At 32.8% G+C, this 19,596-nt stretch overlaps 1 protein-coding gene across 1 annotated transcript in view; it reads left to right on the top strand.

Annotated features, from left to right (window-relative positions):
* LOC138124386 (thrombospondin type-1 domain-containing protein 4-like) overlaps positions 1-19,596 on the top strand; it is a 193,482-nt gene that overhangs the window by 90,408 nt on the left and 83,478 nt on the right. Inside the window, exons 4-6 of the mRNA XM_069039413.1 lie at positions 1,024-1,105; positions 1,352-1,451; positions 12,949-13,112. Coding sequence (XP_068895514.1) covers positions 1,024-1,105; positions 1,352-1,451; positions 12,949-13,112 — 346 coding nt within the window. The remainder of the gene's footprint in view (positions 1-1,023; positions 1,106-1,351; positions 1,452-12,948; positions 13,113-19,596) is intronic.

Raw genomic sequence — 19,596 nt, 5'->3', positions numbered from 1 at the left:
AAATCTAACCTGACTTTTTGCGTTGTTTGTGTTTTTACTCTGCAGACTGACGAATAGTGCGTTCACAATCGAGTCTTCAACGCCAACTTTGACGAAAAATTTAAATGAACACCCGATATTAGTAGCAGCGTTGTAATAGACAATTCAAAAATTGTTCAGTGCCAATTCTATTCTTCACTCTACTGTGTGAACCAGATATCTTTATTTGCTCAAAGATGTTTTAAATAATCGCGTACCCATCGTGTTAAAAAATAATAAACAACATATTTCTCCAACAAGTTGCTGTTACTGTAAAGTATTCTAGTTTTCAAGTTTTGACATTTATTGCTTTTCAAAAATAGATTTACAACAAAATTAGTTGTTTTATGTTTGTTTTCTCAATAAACTGCATCTTTGTTTGTCACTCTTAAAATAATAATAAAATAAATTATTTGTGTATAAATTGACACCACATGAAAGAACTGGCATCTGTTCGAATTTTTTTTTGCAAGTGTTTACTCCTACAAAATTTATTCTGATATTCGCTTTATTTTACTCAGAAACAAACCGAAGACAACAGCGTATAAGAAGCTAAAAATGTACAAAATTCTACGAATATTCTTTGTAGTTTCTTTAAATGTTCTTATATTACAGTAAAAGATTGTATTATCTGAGAAATGTAGAGTGCTGTTGGAAAGAGTGTTAATGCACTTTAGTGTGTTTTTTAGTAGATTTGGAAGTGTCAAAATTTTTGCTACATCGAAATCTATTTTTGTTGAGCAATACCAAAACTGTTTCAGTCTCGCATTTATTACAGCTTTAGATAGTTAAATAAATACAGTCGAGAATAAAACAATTTCGCATTTACACTGTTTACGTTGAGTCAAAATCCAAACAGTTAAAACTGTGTCAGCAGTTCAAAATTTTATTAGCATTTCGATTGATTTTATTAATGCGTTTACGCAGGAATGTACATGACACACATGCCTATTTTTGGAGCTGCTTAATTTTCTTCTAATTAATATCACCAATTCTTATTTACAGATTTGTCCGCAGACAAAGACGGAGGCGACAGGCTAATGGCTGCGTGGGTTTGTATAAGCGGATTCACCTCTGCAATACCCAGGTAAACAAATTTACTTCCTTATTAATCTCCAGTCAGCTTCCAGCAGACCGGGACAATGATTTGATCGGGATTTTTTTTAAACGAAAAAATTCCGACGCGAGCGACGTGTGCGTGTCGTGATTTCGCCAGAGGGTCGGGTCAAGCATGTCTTTAAATCATTTATAAAGTTGACACTCGTTGCTACCGACTAATTTCATTGCCCACCCAAGCATTGTTTTGAAGACAAATCCAGTTGTATTGTTGCAGAGCTGTCCATCAGGCACGGATTTTCGCTACGAACAATGCACCGCGTTCAACAACAGGCTCTTTAAAGGGAAGTCCTACGCTTGGGAACCCTTTCTACACGGTAAGGTTTACCAATAAGAAAAACTCACGGCAGCTATTTTACTGGAGAAAATTTTGATCAATTTTGCTGTCAAAAAACGTGGCTTCTAGAACTTATCTAAACTAGTTCGTTACTAGCAGTAGAGTTATCTACAGCTAAGAAAAAAAGTAGTTTCTTGTTACCGCTTTACTTTAGGAAACCAATTTGTTTCTGAAATTGGCAAATACTCCATTGCTGAAAATCTTGGATATCATCAAAAATAAAATGTGAAAAAAAGACTGGAAAGAAGAGAATGTGACAAGTTTTGCAATTTCTAATATATTTACTAGTGACTTAAGTAGAGGAAACCAAGACCAATTTTCATTTATTAAACTAAATTTGATAAAAAATGTAAGACAAAAGGATAAAGTAGCAGATCAAGAGTGAAAGTGAAATTGTTATACAAGTAGTAGAGAATAAAAGTGATGTTTGGACAATTGATGAATGAAGTAAAGATATGGGAAAGCTCAGAACAAGAAATAAACAAAATAGAAATTACAACCAGATTAAGTAGAAGTGAAAAGGGAAACTCAAGAAACATAAAATTGCATTTAGCAAGGAAAGGGGAAATCGAATGGAAAAAATACTAAATAAAAGCAGAATTAAAGGCCATAATTAAAAGTAGGAAATAAAGAGAACAAAAATAATACATTTAGCTGACCAGAGGAGAGCCATTATGAAGAAAAACTATATCCCTTCGGCAATTTTAGAAAAGATCAAAAATGATGTAAAGTTAGAATTGTCAATTAATTATTCTGACAATAATGAAGTTTCTAATAATTTAGTTGAAAATTCTGTTGAACCGCAAAGTTTACCAAATCATAATGACTCTTTCTGTTGTCAAAATAATTCAACACCAAACAACACGATACAAAACGACATAAATAATTTAGACTTGAGTTATAATAATAGACCACTATTACCTAAACAACAAAGCTCCAAAAAATTCTTTGCAATGATTGAAATTTTAAATCAATTCATTTTACCTAAATTTGTAAATAACACGACAAGTTTTAAAAAATTACACAGTATTATATATAGTGGAGCTTTAACAATTATCAGATTAAATGGTTCAAAAGAAATTGACCAGACAAATAATATAAAAGCTAAAGAATTACCAAAATGGGAACGAAGACTAAATAAACGCATTAACAATATCAGACGAGATTTAGGTAGAATAACTCAATATTTAAAGGGTATAAATTCTAATCATCTAAATAACTGTATTCAATCGATTTTAAATAAAAACAGAATACATTGTTTAAAATATAACGAATATAATGAAACATTAATAGAAATTAAAGACACTTTATTACAAAAATTGAATATTTATTCTAAACGATTAAAAAGATATAAAAATAATAAACAACGGAAATTTGAAAACAAACTATTTAGAAATAATGAGAAGTTGTTTTACAAAAATTTAGCAGATAATAAAACTCAAAATAATAATGGTATACCAAATATAAATGAAATTAAAGAATTCTGGTCAAACATATGGTCAAATGAAGTTCAATTTAATAATCAGGCAGAATGGATTCCTAATTTAGAAAATGAGATACCAGATAGTAATAATCGACATCATATTCAAATTAGCCTTGAAATTTTAGTTAAAAATATTAATAGTTCACATAATTGGAAATCCCCTGGAGGTGACCAAATTCATAACTTTTGGTTAAAAAAATTTACTTGTATTCATAAATGCTTACTTGATCACTTTAACGGATTTATTAGGGAACCTAACACATTTCCAGAGTTTTTGGCCCATGGTATAACATATCTGAAACCAAAAGATTCCTCCGATACTAAAAATCCATCAAAATACATATAGGCCAATCAATGTCTGCCTACAATTTATAAAATTATGACATCTTGCATTAAAGTAATAATTTACGACCATTGTCAAAAATTAAATATACTTAATGAAGAACAAAAAGGTTGTGTTAAGGAGTGTTTTGGTTGCAAAGAACAACTTATAATAGATACGGTAATAATGGAACAAACTAGAAAAAATAATAGAAATATTTATACCGCATTCATAGACTACAAAAAAGCCTATGATTCAGTACCACATTCATGGTTAATTAAAATTCTTAAAATTTATAAAATTAATTTGGATTTGATTAACTTTTTATCACATGTAATGACATTTTGGAGAACTACTTTAAATTTATCAATAAACAATACTAAATTAAAATCCGAGCCTATTCAAATTAAACGGGGAATTTATCAAGGAGATTATTTAAGTCCTTTATGGTTTTGTCTAGCCATTAATCCTTTGACAAATCTATTAAATAGCACTGGATACGGTTTTAATATTAGACATAATAATACCACACTATCAAAATTAAATCACCTTCTTTATATGGATGACATAAAAACTTTATGCATCTAAAAAGAATCACATTTTATCTTTATTAACAATAACTGAAAATTTCTCAAATGATATTAGCATGAGTTTTGGTATTGATAAGTGTAAAACGCAATCAATATGTCGCGGTCATTACGAAAATTTAGAATATATAACTAAAGAAGGAGAAATCATTAAAAATTTAAATAAAGGAGAATTTTATAAATATTTAGGTATTAATCAATCAAATCATATTCAACATTCAATTATAAAAGAAAATTTAGAAAAACAATTTTATTTAAGAATTAAATCTATTTTAAAATCAAAATTAAACGGTAATAATTTAATTAAAGCAGTTAATACATATGCTGTTCCATTGTTGACCTATTCTTTTGGTATTATAAAATGGTCCAAAACTAATTTACAGAATATAAATATTCAAACTAGAGTTCTCTTTACAAAATTTTGTAAACATCACCCCAAATCTGCTATTGAAAGATTTAATTTACCACGCGAAAATGGTGGTAGGGGTTTTTCAAATCTAGAAATTCTATAGCTAGTGCGTTATCTCTTGACACGCGAGATGCGCGGTGGGAGGAGTTTAGCAGGGAGAAGGAGAACTATCGACAAAGATCGGTCCAGCAGCAATTCAACAACGGCGATTTTTTAAAACGGGTGGGAGCTGTTCGGGACTAGTCGTCTGAATTTGGTCTTCTGCGCAACTTTTACTCGCGTGTCAAGAGATAACGCACCAGCTCTACAACATAATCAAATTGCTTCACTAAAAAATTATTTACTCAATAGAGCTCGTGATAACACTTTTTTCAATGCTTTGGTTTCAGCGGATAAAGGTTACACACCTTTAAATTTAAGTGATGATATAATTTCAGATATTGTTGAACCAAATATACCTGACACTATAGCAAATATAAAACAAAAGTCTTTACATGGGAGATATTTTAAAGAGCTAGAACAGCCAGAAATTAATATTCAAGCTTCTCATGCATGGCTTAAAAAATCAAATATTCATCCTGAGACTGAGGGTTTTATATTTGCAATACAAGATCGTGTTATAAACACAAGAAATTATAAAAAACACATATGCGGTTTACAATCGATCATTGATAAATGTAGGATTTGCGGAACTGGAGGGGAAACCATTGAACATATCATTTCTTCTTGCACCGTTTTGGCTCAAAGCGAATATAAAAAACGTCATGGTATATTCGCAAAAATTCAATTTATTAAAGGATACACAACCACATTACATTTATAAACCAGAAAGTTGTTTAGAAAATGACAATTACAAATTATATTTTGATCGGACAGTTTTAACTGACATTCACATTCAGCATAACAGACCAGACATTATTATTTTAAATAAACAACAAAAGCAAGCATATCTTTTAGATATAGCTGTTCCAAATTCACACAATATAACACAGCATATAATACAAAAATTAATAAATATTTAGAACTCTCCGTTGCTATGAGAAATCTTTGGTGTTTTTGAAAAAATTTCGATTTTACCATTTATAATTTCAGCAACAGGAATAGTACCCCAATCTCTTTTTAAAAATTTAAAAATTTTGGACTTAGAGAACACATTGGTGGTTGAAATTCAAAAAGGTATATTATTATACTCATGTCACATCGTGAGGAAATTCCTTAACATTGACACAGAGCATAAAACACAAAAAAGTCAAAATGCGGAGGCGAGACGCCGGTAATTATGTTGATAAGCACTGCACTATTACTTGATAGTATTATCCGTAATAGTGTATGTACTCCGGCAAAATTGCCGTGCCGCCGGGTGGAGGTGGGATACGAAACATAATAATTTGCCTAAGAATTAGAGAGAATACCTAGTGTATATGTAGTGTTAAATTTAGATCTAAGTTTGGGAAAATTCGATCTGCATTTTAGTTAGAGGTCCTAGATTCCTTAGTGAACTCAGAAGTGTATTAAAATTTTGTGTATTTTGCCTTATTTCCTTCCGCCTCGAAGGTACTCGTATTCCACACAAGTATTCCACATAGGACTGTGCTTTTATGAAATTTGATATTTACGAGAAGAGTTAAAATTTAACCAGGAATTTTGCTTCCGAAGGCAAGAAAAGGAAATTACTTTTTTCGATAATACCTATAATGGAGTAGAAGCGTTGTGTATGCAACTGGTTTTGTACTTTATTTAGTGTTTAAACCGATGATAGAAAGAACAATTATTATCCAAGAATAAAAATTGTTTTACATAGTGTAATTAGAGTGTACACTTATTGAGGGATTGAGAGATAACGAAAGCTTTTTCAAAATAACTTTCAATTATTCAGCCCGTTGTGCAACACTCAGCTACCGCCTCATGCTTCAAATTTCGGCCTCATACCTAACAGCGCTACTCATCTGAAAATAATTTATATTTATTAGAGACAAATAATCTTATTGTTAGTTTTATTATTGATCATTTTCAACGAAAAGGGTTTTACAAAAATTTCTACTCACAAGTATATTTTTTTAATTGAAATTAATACATATTAACGGATACATACACAGGTAATTTTTTTTTGAGAATCCTTAGATAATTGTACCTAATAAAAGTCAATTACACTATTTTTTATATCGGGTGTTCATTTAAATTCCCGTCAAAGTTGGCGTTGAAGAGTCGATTGTGAACGCACAACGAATTACGGATAACGGATCAGCTCTTTAAATCTAACCTCACTTTTTGCGTTGTTTGTGTTTTTACCTTGCAAACTGACACCCGATGTTATTAGCAGCGCTGTAATTGAAAATTGTTCAGTGCCAATTCTATTCTTCACCCTACAGTGTCATTTTTTGTTAAAAGAAAAATTATATCATTTTTGTTCACAAAATATTCACACCTAGATCTCAATTTTTAGATTTTAGATTGAATATAGTTGTTCCGTAATAAACTCCACCCCAATTTTAAATGACACATTTAACGAGAACACCATTTTAGTATGTCTGTGAAAAAAGTGATTTTAAAGTAAAAATTATAATTTTACCGAACAGTGAAGTCGTCATCTCTTAAAAATGTTAATCCTAGGCTTAACATTAGCGACACTAACTAAAAAAAGTTGGTTTCTTTTAAAAGACTAATGATTAATGGACAAATAATATCACTTGTTTCTATCGTAGCGTTAAAATGAATGTATGTTAGAATAATGGCGTATAAAATAAAATATGAAATTGTTCTTTTATTTGTTATTAATTTTTAATTAAAGTTCTAACAGCCAGAAGTACTTCAGACACGCCTTTTCCATAAAATACTCTTTATTAATTTAAATTTTAATGGCTTTTAATGGATGGTTTTCAAATTCTACTCCCTACTCTCTGTATTCAAGGGAATACATTTTTATTACAAACATTTTATAATATAAACTGTTACATGTTTATATTCATATTTAATTTAGAATAATGTTTTCATTTTGATTGGATTAATATGAAATTATTAAAATGGCCTGGAACAGATCTAATGTGTTGTCTAGTGTCTAGTGTTCATACATATGCAACCAATTATACGCCTGCAATAGAGTTGTATCTAATTAACTTGTTAGAAACAGTCAAGATGTTGGTGTCGTACTCTATCTCTGGATGATGACTGGAATCACAGATAAAGAGGCGTTAAACTTTGTAGGTCCATTTATTTTATGGTCACGTTGGCGGTTTCAATTTTGTCTAAGAAACTATGACGGGCAGATAATTTGAAACATCTAACCCATTTAGTGATTGCTTAGTTGGAAAATGAAGACATAATGAAACGATGAAAAAGTAGCCATAAATTTATGTTTTTATTATTATATTTTTAATTATCTCTGTAATAATTTTAAATGAAAAGTTATTCAATTATATAAATTTATTTCTGACTTTGTGACAAGCCAGCTGCCAAATAAATAATTATCTTCTTTATATGCAAATTGTCTTAAAGCATATTTTGATTAAAATAAATTGTAAATCGAGACCAAACAAGAAATTCCAATATCAACATCGATCCAGTGGATTTGTCGAAAATGAATTTTATTTCATTATCTGTAAAACTGGTGCCTTGTAAATAGAGTGAAACGGGTTAATTTTGTGGAATTCAATCAAAGAAATTGTTGAAAGGAACAGAATGTTATTTATAGCCTGTGAAGACCGTGTTAATTTACTGCAAAACTGGCGGTTATTTATCAATATTATAATTGTCAAGCTATTGCGCATCACTTCATTACTAATTAGTGGTTATTAGATCCAACAATTTATCAAGATTTTAGACGGTAATGGGTTGATTACAACCAGTGCTTCCAGTGATCATTTGTAAAACTGCTAAACATGACACAGCTATTTATTACAAATTATGCAAATGTTTATTTATAAAATATAATGGAAATAAATAAAAAAATCAAGCAATATGTAATGCCATAAATAATTGGACGGCACTAACGGTTTGAAAAACGTCCGAATATTAAAGTCTAATTTATTGCAAATGTCATTTTAAAGCCTCTTTCGTTTGGTAAAACATCTTGTTAGGCAGGTATTTTAAACACATCGTATTTTTTGTTCTTAACAGCCGTCTTTAACAAACTGAAAGAATAAAGCTCGAAATGAAATGTAGATACGTTCGTGCGGTCGATCATACATAAAACATACAGAGTGTTTAAAAGGTAATAGGTGAAGGCCGTAACTTCTTACAGTTGCTTCAAAAATTGCCTTAATAAAAGTTGTTGAGTGTTTTACGACTGTTTGGAAGTTCCTAATCGTATTAAATTTACATCGCTGTAGAGGTTTAGTGCAATCAGTAGAATCGAAGTTAATTTTTTCAAAAAGCGGAACCGCTTTTTTTGTACAGAGTTTTACATTTTTAAACATGAGAAGTGTAATTTATTGTTTAAATTAATGTCGTCACATAGCATACGTTAATGTGTTGTGGTATTTCCACTTCTAGAAAAAAACCGAATCATTGAAGACTGCAAGCAACTAATTTTTGAAAATCTACCCCGTCTTTGTTATGTACTCGTAAAAGTACTAAACATGTACAATGGTATTTATTTGGACAGTTTTAATTAAAAAATTTATTTATTTTTGAAAAATAACAAGATCTTGTAGCCTGCTTAAATATTATTTTTAGTGGAAGTGTGTGGAAATTTTTGAAGATGCAAAAAGGTAAAATTTAAGTAAAAAGCATGTCAAAAAAGCCTTAAAGGAAGACCAATAGTTATAATGAGCCCGACGGAATTGAAAATGCAACCCACAATACATTTAGCAAAGTTAACGTGTATATTTGTTTTTTAATTTAAAAAACATAAAACATAGTTAGCTGTGAAGTTTGGAAAATTTTGGCATTAACGTCATTTGCTTGGTTAAATGCAATTCTGGAAAAACGAAGAGCTTTTGGAAAAATGACTATTGTCTGCATAAACACGCAACGGGAGAAGCATTTTTATTACATTCGCCATAAATGAGGATCATGTCTGTTTTCTCATTGTTCGAATACATTTTAACCGTCGTATTTTAACTTTTTCGTAAATGTTAGTTGTGACAAATTAAATTATTGGAAGCAAACCCATTGTGGCTTCATACGTAATTTCATTTTAAAACAATACGATATTTAAAATAGCCAGGTTAGCTTTGGAAATGTATTGCGAGTTGCATTTTCAATTACGCCGGGCTCATTATCACTCGTAAAATGTACCTAGTAGGTATTTTTGGAAAAGAGAATAAAACAAAGTGAATAAAAGAGAAATGGATTCTGGTAAAAATAAAATAAATAGAAATATGTTTGACGTGCAGCAAAAACTACCTACTAAAATGAAGAAAAAGAAGTGGGTTATGAACAAAAAAAAACATGCCTTTTTTTATTTTATTACCTTGATAATGAGGTTTAACGGTATTTTTTCACATACGTTGGGGTTTGTTCTTCCTTTTCTGTACAAGTGGGTGTTTTAACATCATGTGATTTGAAACTTTTCGGAAGTCAAAATTTCATTTTGATACATTATTTTCTAAAGAAATTAGTTCCAATAATTTAGTTTACCTTGTGAAAATGGGATCAGTGAATCTTGAACTGTAGTATAGTAGCCACACCAATAATTTTTGCATATCAACTCTATCTAGTTAATAGAAGTTACATTCGATCACCATCATTATCACTTTTCGTTACCATAATTTTAACATTCTGAACCACTACTACACTAAAAATGAGATTTTTAATTGACCATTAGAGCTATTAACTTAACTGTAGCATATTTGTCGGTGTTAACTTCGGCATCTCTGCAAACTAATGAATGAATACATTATTAACAACTTGGTCAGTTAAGTTCTAGAAAATGTTATTACATATTATTAAAGACATCTTGCAGCAAGCTTCAGAACGAAACAACATTCTGCTTTTTTATTTGCACTGTATTATTCCTGTATTGGTGCAAGTTTTCCCTACGGTCATGCAGATAATAATTAAGTTATTATAAACATGTTGCAAATTATAGTGGCGAGACTATTAGTAGAACCCGTATTTGACCGACAAATTTGACGCCAAGCTTTTTATATGTTAATTCCAACCTCACAAGCGTTTTTGAAATCACAGTAATTTTTACGGTAGCAGAATATAAATTTAACATAATAAGTAGATCCTAACAGTCGTACAATGTTCAAAATTCCATTTTTTTTAATAATCCAATTTCGTTTTATTTTCAGAAAAATTCAAATTGTAGAGATACAGAGCTGCAGATTCAACGACTCTCGTCTCTGGGATGAGTTGAAAGTGCTGCTCCGGTTTCACACGTCGTATCATCGATTACTAATCATATCATGAGTTCAAATTGGAAATAGACGCCATTGGCTCTTCTTTTTCATGTCTGTATTTTTTGGGATCGACTTACTCATTACTTCCTTATCATATCAGCGACTTCTTCTCAACGATTAATGTAAAAATAAAATTAGTAAAATAAGGTGATACACTGTTTTCTTCTTACCACGCTATTTCAGCCAGTTAAAATCGTTGAAAAGGGATCATGTGACACATGCATTATATTAGAAAAATAAATGTACAGATCATTACGTTTTATTAAAACACAGCTCATTATAGACCACGATCATTATTTAGGTTTTTTTTTTCTTAAATTGCGAATGTTATTTACAGGTCTGTTGACCGTCCTTCGCATTCTAGACGTCTTTTTTTTCTGTCACGCCGGTCCTTCTCTGAAGAATATTCTTTGTTCGTACCTTTGTCTTTTTTTAGATTTTCTCTGATGCTCTCGTAAGTGATCCATTTGTCTTCTATATTTCTTATATGTTCTATTTTGGATACCTTGCATCCTCGTCATAAGTAGTCCATTTCGACTACGTCTACACCTTTTCCAATTGTATTTCAGATAATGTCAATTGTATTTCAGATTAGTAAATTGTATTTCAGATTAGTAAATTGTATTTCAGAAATCGTAAATTGTATTTCAGATCGGTAAATTGTATTTCAGAAAACGTTATATGAAATTCAGAAAATATCATTTGTAAATCAGAAAGTATCATTTGCATTTCAAAACGCATCATAATTGTGTATTACCGAGGAGAACAATTCTGTCTTTTGCCAAATCTATGTACATAAAATTTGTTCCAAGTAAAGAAGCCTTCGTTCGACAACGCCAATGCTTCTAACTTGTCGAACCCGAAGATCAGTTGTTGCGTATGTTTTAATTTTATTATTATTTTCTGAAATACAAATGATATTTTCTGAAATACAATTCACCTTTTCTGAAATTCATTTAATTTTTCTGAAATACAATTAGCACCTTCTGAAATACATTTTACATTTCTGAAATACAATTAACACATTCTGAAATACATTTTACTAATCTGAACTACATTTGATATTTTCTGAAATTAATCTCTTACTTTCTGAACTACAATTGGAAAAGGTGTAGTCTTTCCCTTTCGCTATTGGTAACAGTCCACCTCTCGGCTCCGTACCATAATAATACTCACGATGATGGAGTTTAAAATTTGGACTTTAGTTTTATTTGTAATTTCTTTCGACCATAGAATCGCACTCAGTCTTTGGGTCACATGCTTTGCGTGTACTGTTCTTCCATTTAACTCTCTCTTAGTGTTGCCCTCTCTAGATATTTTTGTCTCTGGTATGGGATGTTTTTTTAAATTTCACCTCAAAATTGGCGAGAAAGTCAATTGTGAACGCACTACGGGTTACGGAGGATCAGCTGTTTAAATCTTGCGTTTTTACACGAGTGGTGCGTTCACAATCAATGCCAGCTTTGTGGTGAAATTTAAAATAAACACCCGATATATTCATCCCACGTTTTTATCACATTACCATTTACATTGAGGTCGTTGCCAATTTTTCATAAATTTGTATACCCATTTGTTTTTTCTTACAGCCCCTGAGAATTTCTTCTAGGAAGATTTTGAATAGTGTTGAAGACAAGCAGCATCCCTGCCTAAGCCATTTGTTTACTCGAAATGGCTGTGATTTATGTTTTCCTAGTTTCATAAATTATAACACTACTTTGATCTTTATATATTTCTCTAATGGTATACAGTGTGATTTACGAGTAATAATGGGCCAAACGAAATTTGTGATGCAGCCAACATTACATTCGGACCGATTATGTGGATTTAAAAAATATATATTTTAATTTTAACATTCTCAACATTGCATTTGTCAAATTTAATCATAATCATTATGCGGAATAATCAATAAAAACACAAACTAAAAAACAATGGAGGACATGTACGAGTATTGTTGGTTGCATCACAAATTTTGTTGGATTCATTATTACTCGTGAATCACCTTGTATATGTAACATTTTTTATGCTACTTCTTTCTTTGGGGTGGTACAATATCGCAGGCTTTTTCCAAATCAATGAATAGCAAATGCATTTCTATGTACATATATTGTTTGCTTTCCTCTTTTCTATTAATTATTTTATAGTAAATCCTCCTCTAGAAATTCTCTATTTGATTTTGATTACGAGAATAATAAATCAAAAGAAACACTTACTAGACCACAGTTTTTCCAAACCGTTTAAAACATGTTTGAAAAAGTAAATTATTTTTTGTTTGATTCTTGTCTATCGTATCAGCTTATGTTGAAACATTTTTCTATCTTGGACCTCCTTTCAGCCCCCGACGAGTGCGCCCTGAATTGTCGCGCTTCCGGGCTGAATTTCTACGCCACCCTCAACAAAACAGTGATTGATGGTACTTCTTGCACGCGTCCCATGACTTCCTACGGCAGACTGGCTCCCAAGGGCACGCGAGGCGTCTGCATCGACGGGTACTGCAAGGTAAGTCACTTCGATCTCTTCATCTGTCCTTCAAATTCGAACAGAATCTGTAATTCGGTTCGCCCATCACCGCTCCTCTAATCAGATGCGTAACGGTCAGTTCTTCGATTATGTGATGGGTAGGTAATATGCAAACAACCGGCACGGTTATGATAGACTTGATTATTATAATGGCCTCCGGTTTTTTTAATCTGGCAGCATGCACTACTCGATCTGCAATAAATAATATTTTATGTGGCCATCGGAGTCGATTGTGCACCGCGGGCATCAACAAGAATTCTCTTCGACAATTCCTTATATTTATTCGTCGTATATTTATTTAATTATTGCCTTGGACGGCGTCAGTGCTATGCTAATGTGGATGCCGGACCGACTGAAAGACTTTTATAAAGCAATAAATGGACATGATACGTGTGTCTTGTGCAAATAAATTATTACGGTTTGCTGTTGAAATAGGCAGTGGTTTGTGACGGATTGATTTATGCATTAGCTGATTGATAGTTTGCTTAAACTATTCTGCCATTATTATTATCCTTATTATTTTATCACGTTCTAAATCACGCTAAACTCGGCATAACACTTTTACTATTATTTCCAAGTATGTACTTAATAACGTATTTGAACTAAATTAATAGGTACGTTTTGTTGGGACATAACCGGAATCGGTTTATGGTGGAACGACCGTTTTATTGGTGCACAAAACCGACTCCGACGAAACTTTTCATTCCGTTAAACTACATAGAATGGTCGGTTTGAATGTTAGAAAGTGGGGATTTTATGACAAAACTGTCAAAAATTTTAAGCCGTTTTGTTGGTGGGATGCATTCCGTTCAGTCTGGATGACCCAACAAAACGCACCTATTATAAGCAAATTGGAAGTATGTAGTTGTAAAGTTATTAAGATAAAACTAAAGTCTGTTTTTTTTTATAATCAATTGTCAAAGTGTTGTCCGGTTGGTATGAGCTACTGGTTATTTGATAGTAATTACGTTGGCAACGTAAAATGTCAACTGTATGTCAGTCACTGATGTGAATTGTGAAGGCGCTTGCGCTAGTGAAGCCGCAATTACATTTAAATAAAAATAAAAAGTTAAATAAGTTTCCGAAAACAAGGATCTAACTCAACGAGAAAAATTGGCTATGATTAGATTACGTGAAGAAATGTAGAGAGAAAAACCGACCATGCTAAATTGCAGTAAAGATGCACACATATTCGAGGTATTTTCTTTTATAATTTTAATATATGGGCCAATGGTGTTCGTCACTGAAAGGAACTGATTAGAGAGGACTGGAAATAATTAATGGGAAATCTACCAATTGAGGACATTCTTTCAATAATAATTCAACTTTCCGCAGAATCATATTCGGAAGACGATTGGGGGTTAGATTCTAAACTGCTTATGTTACCCATTAAATAAATTCCCATTTTCCTGTGCATGTTCAGTTCACTTTTCAGTGTCATTATGGTCTTTATTTCTTGTCTTTTGGTATAAAATTTGGTTACACCTGAAACTTTTCTGACATTTGAAAATTACTGCCATAACCTCAAACCTGATCTAGGGAGATTTTACGATAGAGCTGTTCCGATATGAAAGGTTTTAGGGTGATACAGCCTGTTCTTTGAGGGAATTTTGACACTGACAATTGATTTAAAAACAAATGGACTTTAGGTAGGTATGTTCCGTACTCTGATAGTTTGCACGTTTTTTGACAGAAGACACACACAGAAACAAGTGTGGCGGGAATTAATCTGCAAGATTGCAACGGTTTTCTGCATAACGTGAAACAATTGAGATGGAGAGTTTAGCATTTTTCACTGCGTTATGTTTTGGAACTAGAATTTAAAAACGTGCAATCTATTCAGCGTACGGAGTATATGTATGGCGTCTCGATCTGCAGTGGTTTCGCTAACATGTACGCATCCAACTAGTCTTTTTCGTATAAATTCTAAAATAAAATATATTACATTGTGTGCTGCGGAGAATGTGGAATTGCACGTTATTCCCGCATTTACTATTATTCTTATTATTACTATTATTTGTGCGGCGGCAATTCGATAGAAACACAGTTCCGCATTGTCTGGATTTATCCGGGCAGCGATTATTTATTTTTAGAGTAGCCAACGTATTAATAATTATCGTATAAGAGAAACTGGATTGAATTTTAACGAGGTGGTAGTTGTAGGTCGCAGTTATCGCGCTAACCGCGAGCCATAGATGTAAAGATTGCTGCCAAGAAACAATACAAGAGTGGCTAACGTTATCATTGGTTTTTATCAAACCAACGTTGCCCGTTTATATCATATGCGAAATGCGGGATTATAATTCCAGATTCCGGTTGGATGCAATTTCGTGTTACACCTCGTTAAGTACAACTAGCGTAATGAGGCGTCTTGTTATGCAGTCCCACCTGGCCGAAGCTGGTCGTCCCACACTGTTTCGCTCTGTGTTTGCCTTTTTCTGCAGGGATTTGTGGAATGCTCTTGCCGGAGTTCCTCGAATTTGTTCTGGAGAAAGATTTTTTCGAAAGATTACATTAAAATTTTAAACAAATAGATGCATTTTGACAGTTGGGAGAATTCTACTTAGATGAAATTTAAATATGACACTTTATATGCAAATGTGGTGTTTGCAAAGAAGTTACGATATTTTGGTTGCGGTTCCTGATGTTGTTTTTACCATAAAGAACTTGAACCTCCTTGGGAGTTCTGTATTGACTAACTAAATGATGAGGTTTGAGAAAAACTACAAGATAATTCCATGAAATGTCAATTGAAGGTCTACAACTATTTTGCTGCAAGACATGACTGACAGTGTACCAATGGCATTTCCTGATTATTCTTTGATGAAATACGACATTGGTTTTACTATATTTTAATTTATAAGTGCTATAATTAAATAACTTCAATAACTGCAATGACATTTATTTCCTGCTAAAAGTTTTTCGATTTGTGTAAAATGAAAAAGTTCGGAGAGCAACAACATGTTCAGGATCGTAGTGAAAAAAGACCTTCTTCACCATTACTCTACTTTCCTACGAATTTTTCAGTTAAGCTGACACCAAAAATTCACATAACACTCCTCAGTGTTGGTTTGAGCTGACGGCAAATAAAAAATCGTTATTATCCTAAAAGAGTTATGCCATGACCTTTCCACTAAATTGACCAGATAATGCTTTATTTGCCCTACGAGCTTTCGGATTCTTGCTTACGGTTGTAAGTAATATGTAATTCCAAAAAACAAAAAAAACATTTTCCTTTCTTTTTCCTTTCTGTTCCTCCTTTTCCATCCTATATCCCTTCCGTCTTCATTCAGTATTTCTCCCTATTCCTTTTTCTCCCTTTCTCTCATTTCGCTACATCCATTCCACATGTGCTCAATTGTTTCTCTCTCCTCACAGCACATTCTTCTTTCCTTTCCTTCCGTCCTCGTTCCCACAACTAAATCTCGCCATGATTTGTCTTTCTTTTGCACTCTCTCTCCCCAGGTACTCCGGAATTTCCTCTGTCATACACCTCTCATACTTCCTGTTGTATCTGGATTCTTTAATTCTTTCCCTTCTTTCTTGCTTGTCCGTGTCTTTGTCCCTTTCACTCACTTCTACATTCCTCCTTCCTTTTGCTCTCAATCTTTCCACTTCTTCACTGGCATACCCGTTTCTCTGGTAGTATTTTTCTCTCTCCTTCTTCTCCGTGTTGTATCCTGCACTCTTTCCTTCCATCCATTTTGTCTTCAAACTTTGCCGCTTTCTTTCCTACTTTCACCTTCACCCTATTCTTCTTACACTCTTCCCTCACTATCTAACCTGGCGTTTCTTTGTCCACTCCTAGCACCCTTCTCAAATGTTTTTCTTGCACTTTCTCTACCTCTTCTTGTTCCTTCCATCCCCATATGTGCCTTATCTGTGGTTCTTTCGTTGAATGTGCAACCCAAGTATTTGAACTCTTACTCATTCTGTTTTCCTTCCTTCCCAATTCCACTCTTTTCTCTTCACACTTCCTCTTTCTCTTGTTGAACACCATCATTTTCATCTTACCACTAAATTGATCTAGTTTCATCTTTTTTGGAACTCTTCGGGAATCGCTCTAAATTTTCTTTTATAACTGCCATCCAATATGTTTCTGCCGAGGGGTAAATACATTCTCGTTTATTATTTTTCGTTCTTCAACTGCTTCAAATTATTAGATCATTTAAAGGTGATCAATGGTATTTCAAATGTTTTTTCTGATTTTGCTGTGTTATTTAACTTTTCCTATTGAGAAGTTTCCAGTTTGTCGAATTATAACAATATCTCTTCAACTAGTTTTTTGTAAGTCCGTTGTTTACAGTTTGTCGAAAATCGAATGCCGGAATAAATTTAGAAACAATAATCCGGTATTAGCAGTAATCAGTAATCACCCAAAGGAAGAAGAGGCATTTTTTATTTTTTAGAGAAGAAAACCATAAAATTTAAGCAGAGTTAGCACACTTGTCGTTATCAAGGTTGCGTTATTTTCCAATTTATTTTATTCTTAGTGGCTGTAACTCGTTTTGAGGAATTTTTGAAGAAAATATAGTGGGAAGTATGAAATGAAACAGCATATGTAGAGAAAATGATTGATGGAAAGAAGTATAAAAAATTTGGGATTAAAATATGTTCAATCAGTTTTAATAATGTTAATAAATAATGATTTTTGTATAAATAATTTTAAAAATTACCCAGAATATTAACTTCTGACAAATCTATTTTTCTTCCAAGGAGAACCTACTTTCTGTTTTTTTTTTTTTTTGTACAGAAACATTGTGTATAATATGCGTCACTTGGACTCCTACTACACCTAATATAGTAGCGCAGTCCTAATTATTACTCACGATTTTCTACATGTCTTTTTACAGCATATTAACCGCACATAATTTTGTAACACTTTACAGGAGATTACTCTGTCTAGGAGTTGATGACTTTGTAACTGTTTCTTGTAGAATTTGGAACTTTTCGCTCGACTCTGACCTAGACATCTTGTTACCCATTAGCATTATTTATGGTGGATGCTTTTCTAAATCGGGTTAATAGTGTGCACCCATTGCATCACAGAGTGCAAGGCACAATTATATAACATAAAAACGTCAACGACAAATATCTTCCGCTCTACTACCTTCTACTACAAATCTTTTCGCAAAATTTTATGCCATTGAACAAATAATGCTCCCTCCACCACATTTTTTTCTAAATTAAAGCTTCATACATTCGATTTATTTTTTATTACAAAAACCCAACTTCAAGTTCTTAGTTAGCCGATAGGCATTGCAGCAATTATTACTATACTGGGGGCATTAAATTTCCATTTTAATCGATTGTGAACAGATTAACTACCATAAATTAAAACAAAAACGTAATTGAATAATCAGCTACATTTGATTTATTCAGTTCTAGTTAAAGATCACTTCCTTGTGTGCTTAAATTTTAAAATTTTGTGTTACTAGTTGGATTTGGACACCATTTCGATACACCTAACGGAGAAAATTCTCGTTCGGACTTTCACACCACCACACACTTTACTTTACCTAATTTATGATATCAGACATTGTCTGCGGTATCAGAAAGGTTAAAATCGAATGTCCCTCAGTTGTTCGTATAAGGGCAGAGCCGGAATAGCACCATAAATTAGCCCCCGCCGGCCTAGAACGGCCATTGATAAGTCACTCCAAGATTCAGGTGGCCGCCTCTCCCCATCCATCCGAGTGGGTGAACATTTTCTATAGTCCCACTTCAAAACTTCCAGAAGTTGACTTCAGAACTGAATTCTTCACACTCGCTGTAATTCACCTCAAAAAGAAAGAAGTTATTTTTCTCTGCACCCAAATAAAATTTGTTTCGGCGTTGCGTTGTGTTGCTTTTGTACAAATATTTTTTATGTGTCGTGGGACACATATTTGGAGTCAATTTCTCGCGTTTGGACGTCGTAGTATAGATGCGCTCCCATATGGGTGGCTAACGGTCCAGTTCTTGTAACAATGATGGAATCACGTTAATAAAGCATCAGCCGAAAACACTCATTTTGTCTGTATTCGGATAAGTCCATCCAATTTCCATGTGGTAAAATGTAGGTTGTTCAGATTCAACTTTTGATTATATTATCGTCACCGCAAACACCTCGAATGGGGTTATAATGATCATTCGGGATAAACACGGTGAAAACGTCAAATAAAAACTGGTTTGCTGTGAAATTATTAATAAAATGGGTATTTGATGGGTTGTAAACGTGGTTTAACGGTCATGATGTTTAATTTTGCGGCGTGAGATTTTATTTTGCGGTACGACGTGATGGGCTCGAGGTAACAACGCAAAGCTCTCCTCGTCGACGGTTTTTGTCGGAAATGTCTGCACGGAAGGCGGCTATCTCGAGATAGTGGCAATTAGTGTTGGCAAATTGCTCAGTATTTTTTTATTTTTTCGGTTTCAATGAGATTTATGAGACAGCGCCTATTAGCACTTGAAATAAATTGGT

The sequence above is a fragment of the Tenebrio molitor genome, chromosome 2 (genome assembly GCF_963966145.1).
Source record: "Tenebrio molitor chromosome 2, icTenMoli1.1, whole genome shotgun sequence".
NCBI lineage: Eukaryota > Metazoa > Arthropoda > Insecta > Coleoptera > Tenebrionidae > Tenebrio > Tenebrio molitor.
Note: the sequence above shows the minus strand (reverse complement) of the source record. Positions and strands in the feature narration are given on the sequence as shown.